This window comes from Sturnira hondurensis, unplaced genomic scaffold (genome assembly GCF_014824575.4).
Source record: "Sturnira hondurensis isolate 20B ecotype Veracruz unplaced genomic scaffold, ASM1482457v3 Scaffold0016663, whole genome shotgun sequence".
NCBI classification, from domain to species: Eukaryota; Metazoa; Chordata; class Mammalia; order Chiroptera; family Phyllostomidae; genus Sturnira; species Sturnira hondurensis.
Window position 1 is genome coordinate 12998072 of NW_028089294.1, and position 13652 is coordinate 13011723.

A 13652-nucleotide genomic window follows, 5' to 3' on the forward strand; every position below is an offset into this window, starting at 1 on the left:
ATTGCCCTTAGTGGTTTCCCATTTCAACCAAATGTGTCTGCTTTTCTGTAAAGAATCCAATCCGACTGGATCTTCCACATTGCTTGCTGTGATACCTGCCTCAGTCACAGGCACATTAAGCTAGTGATATTTTACTTGTAGTCGTCCGCATCTGAAGCAAAATCATCTCAGAGAAGTTAATATTGGTAAGTCCAATTACCTCCAGGTGTAAATTGGGTAGTTAACTAAGCCAGAATGTCATCTGGCATCATTGCAGCAAGCTACCACCACTCAAAGGTATGTGATTATAGATAAAACTAAGACGAGAGTATTGCTAGACAAGGAACACTGGAAAAGAAGCAGTACTGCACCAAGGCAAGACAAAATATACTTTATTGTGACAGCAAATGCACACAGTGCTAGAGGTAAGGCATGCTACTAGGAATCTGAATGTTTTCAAAGGCCAGTATGGAAACGAATGGGGAGGAATGATGTTTAATGCTTGAAGATTTAGTCCATGGTGAAGGAAAGACAGAATTTGTGTTCACTTATTTCAAATGCAGTACTATACACCTACTTATTCAGATCCCTATGCCTCTAACCAAGAGCCCAAAGACAAATCAGAGAAACTTAATTGTACTAAGTTTCTTCTAGGATCAATAACAGATTTTGCTAATTGAGGCAAATTTCCTCTCTAGACAAAGACCTAGAAATTGAGCACCCCAACATCCATCCAAATTAGCCAATTTTCATGTCATTTATTCCACTAGAAACAAGTAATAGACTATCTAGAAATAATTCGCACAAAAAAACATTTAAATACTTCATAATGTAAATTTCGGGCAGGTAACACCCTGAGTCAAATTTGATCCCTTTCCACTTGAAGGAACCAAGTACAGTTTTAATTTCAATAGCTGAATTCCTTAGGGAAGAGCTAAGAAAATAATGCTAATGAGAGCTAGTCCTTTGATGAAACTATTAGGCTTCACCGACTTGTCAAAAATCAAAGCAAAACTGAGGATGGGCTGAAATGCTTTGCAAAGCAGTATTTTTAGACAGGCTGCTTCATTTACCCCTCCTCCCTCCTTTTAGAACGGATACAGATGAAATGCTTTCTGCATGAATGCACACTGACATTCTGTTCAACTGTTTTCTAAATACAATACTGGAGATTTAAACAGTATGCTTTAATTTAAACAAAGTAGTATCTTAACACACAGTCCAGCTTAACGAGATGAAAAGAAACAGTATTATGAAAATTACTTATCAAATATGCTGCTCTTTTAAAAGGTGTTTTTTAAAAGTAACACACCACCAAAAACATTCAACTATTACTTTATTTATATTACTATGCTTAAGTTACATGGACAGGACAACCAAGCAGTTCTGCCCCATTTCAGGAAAAGTTTCCAATCAACACCAATTACATGGTGACAAATAACTAGGAATGGTGACATCTTTGGGTCAAGACTGACAAGCAAGAATGGGCTCTGGTGCTGTGGTTCATCTCCAACAAGAATATGGCGCAATGGCCAGCACAAGCCATGCTAACACTGAACCTTTAGCACTGGTCACAAATTCGGATCTCTTCTCTGAAGCTAGCAAATCAAGTGAAATAACTGGGTTAAAAAAAAGTTCTTTAAAATAAAGCCCAAATAAGTTTAAAAACCATGCTCTTGACACATTTTCCTTTCAAAATTTACATAAAACACTTTGCCACTCTAATTGCCCAGATTTTTTTCCTCACAGTCTACCCACCACATAGCTGCAGATAAGACCATTCTGCCTTGAGATGTAGAAGTACGGGGAAAAATGAACAGCATCTGCATAATATTCTCTCTACACACTGTTAGATGGAAAACAGAAAAAAAGAAAGAAAGAAAGAAAGAAAGGTTCCATCTTAGATTCTCATATCCTCTTGTCCCGCAGTTCATGAATCCGACTCTGATGCTAAGGTGACAGTGTATGGAAGTAGATTTTTGTTTTCAGTGAAGGAGACCTGGGAAAAGGTGACGTTATCTCGTTTTCTTCAAGAGTTATCAGATGGTACGTGCTCCTCGAAACCCTCACTCTCCCGAACTAGAGCACGTTCCAGGATCACACGGCCTTCCTTATAACGCTGGCTGTCTTCAGTGGCAAACTCATAGATCCATCCGAGTTTGCTATTGCAGTTTTTACAGCTCACATCTCGAACCATGTGGCGGCCAGTGAGCATAACCCGGTCTTGAACTTCACTGTACTGCAGGTTAACTACCTAAGGAACATGTGGAAACAAAATTGCAAGGAGAGTAAATTATTTGGCAGAAAGTACACAATATTTAACTGGTGCAGGAACAGCAAATTCAGAAAAGCAAATAGCAGTTACTTCAGTCCAACCCACAGCAACCTTTCCAAGAGCTATTTTTAGAAGCTGCTGGGACAGGTAAACATGTGGAATTGCACTGCACTGAACATGTAATGTGATCACACATTAGTGTATTGGTCCAAGCCATACTATACATGCTAGTGATACTTCTGAGTTGTAGTGAAGAGTCCTTGACTTGGAGACATAAAATGTAGGGCTGGATGCAACTGTTACTGCACCTTGTGTGCAAACAAGGCTACCAATGTAAAAGATATAGTATACAACAGGTATTCCATTAACAAGTTTGTTTCTGAAAATACATTTTATATGCAAACTGACCAGAGAAGCCTACTATAGACTATGCATTGCAACACATCATTTTCAAGTGGGTTCAAGAAAATCTGTGAAGAATTTTCAATGATTCTGAATACCCAACAATTCTCTGTACCTTACCTCTATATGAAGGCCAAGATAGCAAATATTTTTGGCTTTGAGGTCTATATGATCTTCCTTGTAACTATTTAGACAGCTGTTGTAGCACAAAACCAGCCATAGATGATATACAAATTAATGAGCATAGCTGTGTGCCATTGAACTTTATTTTAAATAAAGCAGGACGCTGGCCTGTCAGTGTACGGACTCCTGACCAATACCTAAATAAAGATCAAGGGTTATACACTATCAATTCTTTGCGAGAAAAACTTGTTTCTAAATTGTACAGAGGGCTGTCCATTGGAGAAGTTTAGCTGACCTTCTAAGAGCAATACCTTTGCATTAGTTCTATTCCTTAGCCTAAAACACTTTTATCGGGTTGGCCAAAAAGTTCATTTAGTTTTTTCCCGTAAGATGGCTACAGTAGTGCCTAGTTGTCTTTTGACTTCATTTGAAACAATTTTGTTAAGACTGTACTGTGACAGCTGTCATATCAGTGTGCATTTAAAAAAAACTTATCTAAAATGCTGAATTTTTGTGTAGCCATTTAATATTGAAGATGAAAGAAAATATGCAACATTTTCAGCATATTATGCTTTAGTTTTCTAAGGAATGTAAACACACAACTGAAACAAAAATAAGACTTGTGTAGTGCATAGAGAAGGTGCTGTGACTGATTGAATGTGTCAAAAGTGGTTTGCCAAGTTTTGTGCTGGACATTTCTTGCTGGACGATGCTCCACAGTCGGGTAGACCAGTTGAAGTTGACAGCAATCACGTTGAGACATTAACTGACAACCATCAATGTTAGACCATGTGGGAGATCAGTGACATACTGAAAATATTCAAACCAATAAAGGTATTGCTGAAAATGAAGAATGTGTTTTTCATTTCATGGAAAAAACCATATGGATTTTTTGGCCAACCCAATAAATTCAACTGTGCTAGTACACACTAGACTCCTGGAACAGAAACCACATCAACCAATTTCAAAGCAAACCAGAAATTAGAGATGTAGATAGAGTAGATACTTAACTGTAAATTAGGAAACACTCTTCCAGTTGGCAGACCTATGTAATAAACTAAATCATAATCAGAGGGGTGATTGGTGAGCATAAATTAGAGCTGGAGAAGTTGGTTAGATGATCCTTACTCAGTTGTATTACTGAGTTATGAGAGCTTAACGCAGCTATCCCCCTATAAAAATAAATAGTGACATGGGTATGGGGATGCCTCAGCCCCCTCCTCCATAGTCTGTGAAGTCACTACTATAATCTTACACTGAATGGAGACCACTCTCATATGTTTTTCAACTTCCAAGGTTAAAAATCACACTCTGGTAATGCCTTCCTGAGATCCACTCAAACACAAGCTAGTGGGCAATTATTCTATAGGCTGCAGCTCTCATCCTGAGTTTTCCTGAGTTTTCCTGGTATAAGCCCTGAGGAGTATCCTGGTACTACTGTCAAACATACCCGCCACCCAACCCACTTAGGAAATGGAGCCGATTTTCCCACGAACCTTGTTAAAAAGAAATGCTCTGCCAGTGGCGCCTGTGAATCGAGTGGAGATGAGTTCTGAGCGGTTGGTCAGAATTGTATCGCAGTTTGCACAAGAAAACAGACGAGTACCACCAATATGATCAAGGAAAATTCTGCCCATTTTTATAGTTGAAGTTTTTTAAAAACCTAGGAGCAAACATAAAAGGACAATAAATGCATTATGATCAAAAAAATTGTTAGCCCTGGTTAGTATGGCTCAGTGGACTGAGCACTGGCCTGCGAACCAAAAGGTTGCTGGTTCAACTACCAATCAGGGCACATGCAGGTTGTGGGCCAGGTCCCTTCCCCCTTCTCTAAAAATAATTCAATAAATTCCTTTAAAAAACTGTTAGTATCTACTTGGTGGGTCACTGAGAACCACTTATATATGCGATCTCTGACTTCCCAGTATTGAATATGTAAAATAGCTGACTCTGAACAAAAGGATCATTCAGTGAACAAATGAATAGGCACAGGCAAGCTAAGACTATTTTATTTTAGAAGCACTGAGCCAAGGAAGTAAACATGCTTAGGCAGGAAAAGGAATGGTATTACTTCTCTTTTGGTTGGTATGGAAAAAAAAGAAAGAATGTGGAGTATCAGAAACTGAATAATGAAAAGCACAGGTAGAGTGGTGAGAAAAAGGTTTAGCTTAAGTGTTAAAGGGACAATCAGAAAACAAGTGGGTTTCTGGTCACCAGGTGTATCTGTAACTATAAAGCGGTCATAGCACTAACATTAGTGAAGTTATAACCAAAGTTAAGGCCAAACTCATCACAGTTAGAGCTTTAAGATTCTTTTCCTTTTCAACTTTCAAGCAAAAAACAGTACTTTAATAATCTGAGCTTTTATAATTACTATTCCCAGTTAATTTTATAAATAAGACCTCTTTGATATTAGCTTTTCTTAGTTCCAGGCTATTAAAATCCTTAAAAGGTTGAAGAAGTACTAAACTTGGTCGTTTACCTGGGAGCCTATTATTAGCTTATTTGAAATTACTGAAATGGTGAGGCACCAGGCTGAAAACATAAGTGAAATTCATAGATGATATGCAGATCATATTTCAGTAATTATTTTCAACTTCCTTTACCTTCAACAAATAACACATTCAGCAACTAGAATTTTCTGTTTCTATTTTAATAGGACTCTGGTGAAGCAATCACATTTTAGGGCCTCTACCTTTTTATTCAGTTTCTTAAAAATTCACAGTATTTTCCCTGCTCCCGCACATGCGTAGCCTCCCTCATTATCAACATCCCCCACCAGAGTGGTTCATTACAGTTAATGAACTTTTACTGACAAATCATCATCACCCAAAGTCCATACTTCACATTAGGGTTCGCTCTCAGTGTATGTTCTATGGGTTTGGACAAATGTATAATGACACATACCCATCATTATGGTATCACCAAGTATTTTCACTGGCTTAAAAGTCTCTTGTGCTCTGCCTATTCATCCTTTCCCCTGGCAATCCCTGACTTTTTTTACTGTCTCTGTAGTTCTGCCTGGTTGGAATCACACTGACATCCAGTATATAGCTTACGATTGGCTTCTCTCACTTGATAACATGCATTTAAGGTTCCTCCATGCCATGTGATATACCAGCTTATTCATCCATTCAACTACTGAAGGACACTGTGGCTGTGTCCAAGTTCTGACAATTATAAATAATGCTAAAACTATGATTAAATTGTGAATAAAACATCCATGTGCAGGTTTTTCGTGTGGCCATGTTTTCAGTTCCTTCGGGTAAATAACAAGGAGCGCAACTGCTGGACCATATGGTTAGAAACCACACATTCTGTTATAAGCTACCATACAGCCTTCTAGTCATCACTGAGAATTCCTGTTGCCCTACATGCTCGTCAGCATTTAGTACTGTCTGTGTTCTAGATTTTGACCATACTAACAGGTGTGTAGAGGTATCTCACTGCTTTAATTCACATATCCATGATGGCATACGAAGTGGAACATCTTTTCACAAACTGTTTGCTTCATGTCTTTTTTGGTGAGATGTCTGTTAAGGTCTTTGGTCCATAAAGCCAGCTGTTTTCTTATCGTTGAATTTTAGTTGTTGCTTACATTTTGGATGATAGTTCTGTATCAGATACGTCTTTTGCAAATATTTCCTCCCAGTCTGTGGCTTGTCTTCTCATTCTCTCCACATCATCTTTCACAGAGAAGCTTTAAATTTCAGTGAGGTCCAGCTTACCTATTATTTTTTTTTCCAGTATTATCCCATTGGTGTTGTCTTTAATAGTTTTACATTTTATTTCATTTTATTTTTTTAAAGATTTTATTTATTTATCTTTAGAGAGGAAGGAAAGGAGAGAGGGAGAGAAATATCAATGTATGGTTGCCTCTGCCGGGGACATACAATGTATATAGTGTGTCCCTTGCCAGGAACTGGCCTGCAACCCAAGCATGTGCCCTGACTGGGAATCAAACTGCAATCATCTGGTTCGCAGGCCTGCACTCAATCCACTGAGCTACACCAGCCAGGGAGTTTTACATTTTATATTTAGTCCTGTGATCCATTTTGAGTTAATTTTTTTACATGTGGATGTACCGTTGTTCCAAACCATTTAGTAAGAAAACTATCTTTGCTCCACTGTATTGCCTTCTGTCAAAGATCCACTGACTATATTTATGTGGGTCTATTTCTGGGCTCTCTGTTCTGGTCCACTGATGTATTTGTCTATTCTTTTGCCAATACCATACTATCTTGATCACTGCCTCTTTATAGAACTCCTAGAAGTCAGGTAGTTTCATTCTTCTGACTTTATTCTTCTCCTTCAAAACTGTGTTAGCTACTCTGAGTATTTTACCTTTTTATAGAAACTTTACTATCAGTTTGTTGACATTCACAAGGAGACTTCTTACAATTTTGACTGGGAATGCCTTTAATCTACAGATGAAATTAGGAAGAACTGACATCTTGACAACACTGAGTCTTACTATCCATGAACATGAAATCTCTCTCCATTATATTTAGTTCTTCTTGATTTCATTCATTAGAGTTTTATATTTTTCCTTGTAGATGCTGTACACATTTTGTTAGACTTATACCAAAGTATTTTTTGATATTAATATAGATTGTGTTTTTTGTTGCCAATTCCAGTTGTTCATTGCTAGTATTAATACACACATACACAAACAAATATTACGCTATCTTGTTCTGGAAAACTGCTAAATAGTTCCCTTAGCAGGGGTCAGCAAACTAAGGCCGTTGGGCAAAATTCAGCTTACCACCTGTTTTTGTATTGCTCACAAGCTAAGAATTTTAGACTTTTAAATGGTAGGGGTAAAAATCAAAAAAATATTTTGTGACACATAAAAATGACATGACATTCAATTTCCATTATCCTAAATAAAGTTTTATTGGGACACAACCACATCCACTTATTTATAATTGGCTGCTCTCTCACTATAATAACAAAGTTTGAGTAGTTGCAACTGAAATGTTATGGCTTGGAAAGATTACAATATTCAATACCCAGCCATTGACAGAAAGTGTACCAACCCCTGCTTAGAAATCTGGAAGTGAAAGAGCCTTCCATTCAGAAAGCAGACAGTCTTTTTCAGAAAAAAAGTGAATTTGGTTGGTATTCAGGTTCAAGGATTAACTCAAGTATTTGAGAAGGTCACCTTAATCCTCCTCCCTTTTCTTTATGGTTTTTCCTAAAATCTTTTAACTTTCTGTAATCAGTTTAGTATGCTTAAGATCAACCATAAAAATACTATAAACATAAGTACTATATACCCAGCTTCTGCCTTATTCTCTCTTTACTCCCAGGACTTAAACAATATAGCTCAGATATTGGGTTGGCCAAAAAGTCTATGTTTTTTTCCTATAAAACAGAAGACACATTTTTCATTTTCACTAATAACTTTATTGATTTAGATATTTTCAGTATGTCAGCTATCTTCTGCTATTGGCTTCTCGTGGGTAGAGACCAGGGGTGTTGCTAAACATCTTCCAAAGTATAGAATTATTCGGCCAAAATGTCAATATTACCAAGGAACTTTGCAAACCACTTTTATGTTCAATCAGTCACAGTACATTCTCTGTACACTGCACAAATCTTTTTCTGCATTTCAACCTTTCGTGAAATAATAAAGCATACTATGTAGAAAATGTTGTTTATTTTCTTCTATTTTCAATACTAAAATGGCTGCACAAAAATTCATCAATTTTGATTAAGTTTTTAAAAAATGCATGTTGATATGATGGCTGTCATAATATAATCTAACAAAATTGTTCCTAACAAAGTTAAAAACAACTAAGCGCTATTGGAGTCACCTTATGGAAAGAACCAAATGAACTTTCTGGCCAACCCAATACTTTATTTAACTCCAGAGTTGAAGCTACCCAAGTTCAAATCTCGGCTCTGTTCCTTAAAGGCTGTGTGAACTTCGGTAAGGTATTCTAATCTCGTCTTCTTCGTCTATAAAATAAAAATAGGAGTATCTATCCTGAATTGTGAGAATTGGAGATAATACACTCTTAGGACGGTGCCTGGCACAGTAAATACTACCTAAAGGTTAATCTAGTACAATAGATTATCTTCTTCAACATTCTCTACCCCAAACAACCTCCCTCTCCTATTGCGGATGAAGAAAGCAAGACTCAGAAAGGGTATGAAACAAATAACAACTAACTTCATTTCCTGTTATTTACTGCAAAGCTAAGTGACCAGGTGACAGAAATTACAAGCAGGAGAAAAATTAGAAATCTTCTGAAGCATCTCAAATTCTTAGTGTCACAGTTCTAGATCTTAAAATAGGTACTTGCCCTCCCTGTAATTAAAAATCCAGCTGGGATTCAATCCTGGCAAGCCAGAATACCCTGAAGACGGCAGCACCTTTGCTAGCCCTAAAAATATCAGGGAGGAGAACAGCAGGTACTGATATGCATTTCTTAGGACCCTCAGATCAGAAAACACCTATTTCACAGATAAGACTTTTCCTTTGTTAATAAAACTGTTTCCTTAGAGAACCATAGAAAACACATACCACCAGAACTGAGATGGCCTTTTCTGTAGCACCAGATGGTGGAGGGCGAATGCAGGTTACGAGCCACTCCTACAGGGAACTGAACAGGCAGGAGCCTAGCACAGAAAGGGTTAGGAATCTGCCATTCAGAAGAGGTTGTTTTGCAAGCAGTTCTGCTAAAATGGAAACATGCGGAAGCATGCTTGTATTTCTGGTTTTCAGTCTCTTCTCTCTCCAAAACAAAGACAGGAATAAAGCCGAAAGATCTTTTAACAGTGCTGTATTAATTACTATAATTAACATTTAATGTTATTGTAACCTCATTAACTATTTTCATACTAATTTGTGACTAAATCCTACTGAAAACCTATAAAGCAAAATAAGTTGAATTTTATCCATAAAACCAATTTCCAATTTTTGTAAAAATAATCACCAAGCCAAGTTTCAGTTACAAGAGAAAGCTGTGCTGTCTTTTTGTTAATTCTTTTGCAATACCTAACCAGTTTCCTTTGTGATGTCAAATGATATTCTGGTTGTGGCATAAGGTCTTCATTTGACAGTAACTTTTATACTTTTGTTCTTGATCCTAAAATAATGCCTTTATTTTTGTTAAATATTTTTAAGTTTACTGTATTTCTGTAACACTTTTTATTTAGTCATCACTAGAAAATAGGACTAGTCATGTAACTCAGTGAGTCACATGAAGGATCCAGTTGGTAATCTCCCCAGTTTTTTGGCAAGCCAAATTCAAGATCTCTTCTCTGTTCAGATGTAATACCATGAGTCAAAACAGCTTCAAACTGAATAGACTGGAGTATAACTTAACTATCTGGTTTCCTGATTCAGGTGTCAAGTAGCAAGTTCATATCATAGCCAAGGTCAGTTCCTACACTACTCATACATTATTATACAGGGTTACCAGAGAAACTGCTATCAATTTGGACAGCCACTTAGGTACTTTAAAAGTTACAACAATATTCTAGGCACAAATAAACTTAGGACTATCTTCACAACTCATGATTATAATTAGGCCTAGTTTCATGTCTCAAGGACTGGCTTTTTGGAGGTGAGTAGCTAGTTAAAGCTCTTCTTTTAGATCTAATTTTGGTCTTATTTCTTTCCCCTTTTTATTGTTACTAAAAGTTTTTCCTCTTTTTTATCACTTAAGCAGGGCAAAAGAAAAGGCAAATAAGTCTAGGGATAAGTTCTCAAGGATCCAATCAGGTATTATTTCAGAAAAATTCACATGGATTTTACTAATCTTTGTAGAAAGGTTGTTAAAATATAATTTACTTAGTTCCCTTACTTCAGCACAAGTCATCATCTCCCTCTCCTATAGATAAGATGGTTCCTAGAGATAATCATCAAAACATAAAATAAAATAAATCACCAGTAGGCCTGTATCGGGTACGAGCTGGGCGAGGACACCCTCTAAAGAGGTAACATCAGTCCCTTCCAAGGAGCTACACTCTACCTGGTGTCCCAGTGCTTACCCATAAAGATAACAGGATATGTGGAAAACATCCTATGTGCCAAACTGTACAAGCCTCGCCTTCTTATTTGTACATGCTCCAGGCCTGTTTTTTGTTCCTGGGCCACTGCCTAGTAGCAACCCAAAGCCTCTTCATCTTCTCCGTCTAATCAATATCAATCCACTTCAGAATGCTTCCAGTTTCACCTCACTTCACCTCTCTTTCCCATTTTAGGACTCTTATAATATTCATTACATAAGTTACTACTATTTAATGACAAATTGTTACTCAGTTCCACTTTTCTGACTTTTTACTAAACAGTAAGTTTTGAGAGAAAAGATTCTAAATTCTCTGCAATTTTCTTCTAACCTAATACAGTACAAGTACGCAATAAACAGGAACAGAATACACCAAGATACTCCACATCTGGCACAAATACATACCCTGGAAACACCTGATGCATTCTGGTTCCTCTGTGTTGGAAAGCGTATGTACCCTGCAACACTGAACATGTGGCTGTGCGAAATCTGCCAATATCCTTTTACTCACCCTCCCCTCCCCTCAGTTACTTCACCAGCAAGTCTAATTTTCCAAAAACACAAGGTTAGCCTGAGGTTAATCTTTACTTCAGGTTTTCCATCTGTCAAGGAGACCTGGAATAAAAATCCTCAGATTACCAATAGGGTTCTGTAAACAGAAAAAGTTTAAAAATAAATGAGCTGTACACTTTCCAGACTCCCTTCAAGGGAGGATTAATAGATGGTGTCAGGATTAAATATTATCTTTGTAGTAGTTCAGTTTTCCAACTCCTGCTGTTCATAGTACTCATTGTCCTACCTACCTACAGAGCGCTGAAGAATAAAGGGGTTGCAAGAGCACGCCTTCCCTCCCACCAGCAAGGAGGAAGCACGCAGGGCTGCCGCGGGACCCCGAAACCATCCGTCCAGACACCGCCCAGGCTGGGCCAGCGCGCGGCGCACGCACCCCGCAGCCCCAGCTGGCCCCAGCTGATTGCGGGCACGTGACACTGCAGGCCAATAGGGAGGGGCAGGGGCGCGGCGCGGTGGGGCCTCCTAGGGCACAACAAATACCAGCCGAAACAGCTGAGCGGGCGGCTGCCCCTGGCCAACCCACCGCGCCCCCCGAGGTCCCGAGATCCCCGCAGCTGCCCAGCAATCGCACCACACCCTCTGCCAGGCCAGCGGGGGCTCTTTCCCTCAGTTTAGGGTTCAGGTTGGGAGGAGGGCTGGGGGGCGAACGTTCATCCGACGGGGAAGAAAACAAAAGCAAACACCGCCCTCCGGTCTCCTGTTTGCCAAGCATGTAGTCCTTTTTACAGACGGGTCGCATCGAGCCATAATCGGGGCCCCACAACTCGGAGTCGAATTCGCACTTCACTTCGGGGACGGGGGCTCGGCGAGCCCGCCAAGGCACCAGGCCTCCAGCCGACCACAACGGCGCTGAGCTTGGGGCGCGTCCCCGACACTGTGGCGGGGACGCGGCCCGTGGGGGCGGGGCAGTCGAGGGGGAGGGGGTCGAGGGCCAAACTGCCCGAGGCGGAGGCGCGGCAGGCCTCAGCAACGACCTGCAGGGACTCTGCGCGCCGGAAGCGTTGGGGGTTCCTGGCCAAACCCGGAGGCAGCGACGGGAGGGCTCGGACGCCGAGCTGAGGGGTCGCGGCCCTGGCGGGGCACTCCGGTCATCCCGGCTGCTCCGCGGGGGCGGGCCGACGCGGCCGCTGCGCCCCGGCCTCACAAAGAGGAAACAGCCGAGCTCGTCTGCTGGCAACCCCCGTCACTGGGGCCCGCCCAAATGGGCCAGGGGCAGTTGCTCTGGGACCCCGGGGAGAACATGACGAGGAAGAAGCACTTCCTGCCTGGGCCCCCGCCTCGGACCGATTCCCGAGTACTTCGAAGCCGCCGACCTAGGGGACTCCCTAGTGCTCTCCGAGCCCAGCCCCCGCCACTCTTACCGCAAATGGCTTTGAGATTTGAAGGCGAGATTCGCAGCTGCCTGCGGCCCTTCCCTCCGCAGCACGGATGAAGCCCCTCGGCCACCCTAGTCGCTAGGTTTAGTCAGGCCCCGGCCTTGGCCCCGCCTCTCCCTAGTTGGGCCTTAACGTCAATCACCCAGCGTGGCTCCGCCCCTCAAGCAGTCGGTTTTCCCGGTTGGCTCAGAATGTCCTTCATTCCTAGGCCCCGCCCCTACCCCAGCAACCTGCTCCTTCCAGTTCCAATGGGCCCCGCCCCTTTTCTGGTTCACCTTGCTTTCCCCTGCTCCAGCTCCTCTTCGTATCCCTGTCCATCCCTCCTAGAAGCTGCAGACCTAAAGCGAGCTCTAAACACTCCGCCCTCCCATGACCCAACACATCGTACAGCCAATCAAAGAGGATGACTCTGCCCCTTCTCCAGAGGTGTCCAATGTGAAGAGACGTAGAATCCACCCCCTTCCCAGCTGAGAGCACACAACACAGCGTCCACGTGAGTCAGCTTCTTAAAGGAGACAGCTCAGCACAATCGCGGCAGCTGTGAGACCTTGCTCGTCATCAGCGTCACCAGGTGGTGGCCAAGGCCTAGCTTCCTGAAGTCCTAGCTTTTTGAGGCCCAGTGGTGACGAATGAAAACAACACGCTGTTTTGTAGGCAAAGTAAATACCTAGGTAGTTAACACGCACCATGTGATTTCTTTGGGGTTGTTTACTTTCTTGCCACTCCTTAGAGAGGGCCGCCTTTTATTTACAAACGCCAAATTCAAGAGTATGAGCATATAGAAGGAACTCCTGAGTAATATCTATAGAAAGAATGATTTTTCAAGCATGCCCAGCTGTATTTACAACTCCCTGAGTTTTGGTAGTGGAAGTGATTATTAAAAAAAATTGAGAAAATTCAGTT

The 13652-nt window shown here is 40.9% G+C and overlaps 1 protein-coding gene across 3 annotated transcripts; it reads right to left on the reverse strand.

The window, feature by feature from the left end:
• Nucleotides 1–354: 354 nt before the first annotated feature.
• On the reverse strand, nt 355–12949 carry YPEL5 (yippee like 5). Of its 3 annotated transcripts, XM_037066648.1 has the most exons (4): nt 12735–12949; nt 11337–11415; nt 4276–4442; nt 355–2233 (listed from the first exon to the last, which is right to left on the reverse strand). In XM_037066648.1, the coding sequence occupies exons 3-4, from the start codon at nt 4414–4416 to the stop codon at nt 2009–2011; spliced, it is 366 nt and encodes a 121-aa protein (XP_036922543.1). In that variant the 5' UTR covers nt 4417–4442; nt 11337–11415; nt 12735–12949; the 3' UTR covers nt 355–2008. The 3 variants fall into 3 exon arrangements, with proteins under 3 accessions (XP_036922543.1, XP_036922541.1, XP_036922542.1); XM_037066646.1 differs by lacking the exon at nt 11337–11415 and having other exon boundaries at nt 12735–12947; XM_037066647.1 differs by lacking the exons at nt 11337–11415; nt 12735–12949 and adding an exon at nt 11604–11716.
• Between the last annotated feature and the right edge of the window lie 703 nt (nt 12950–13652).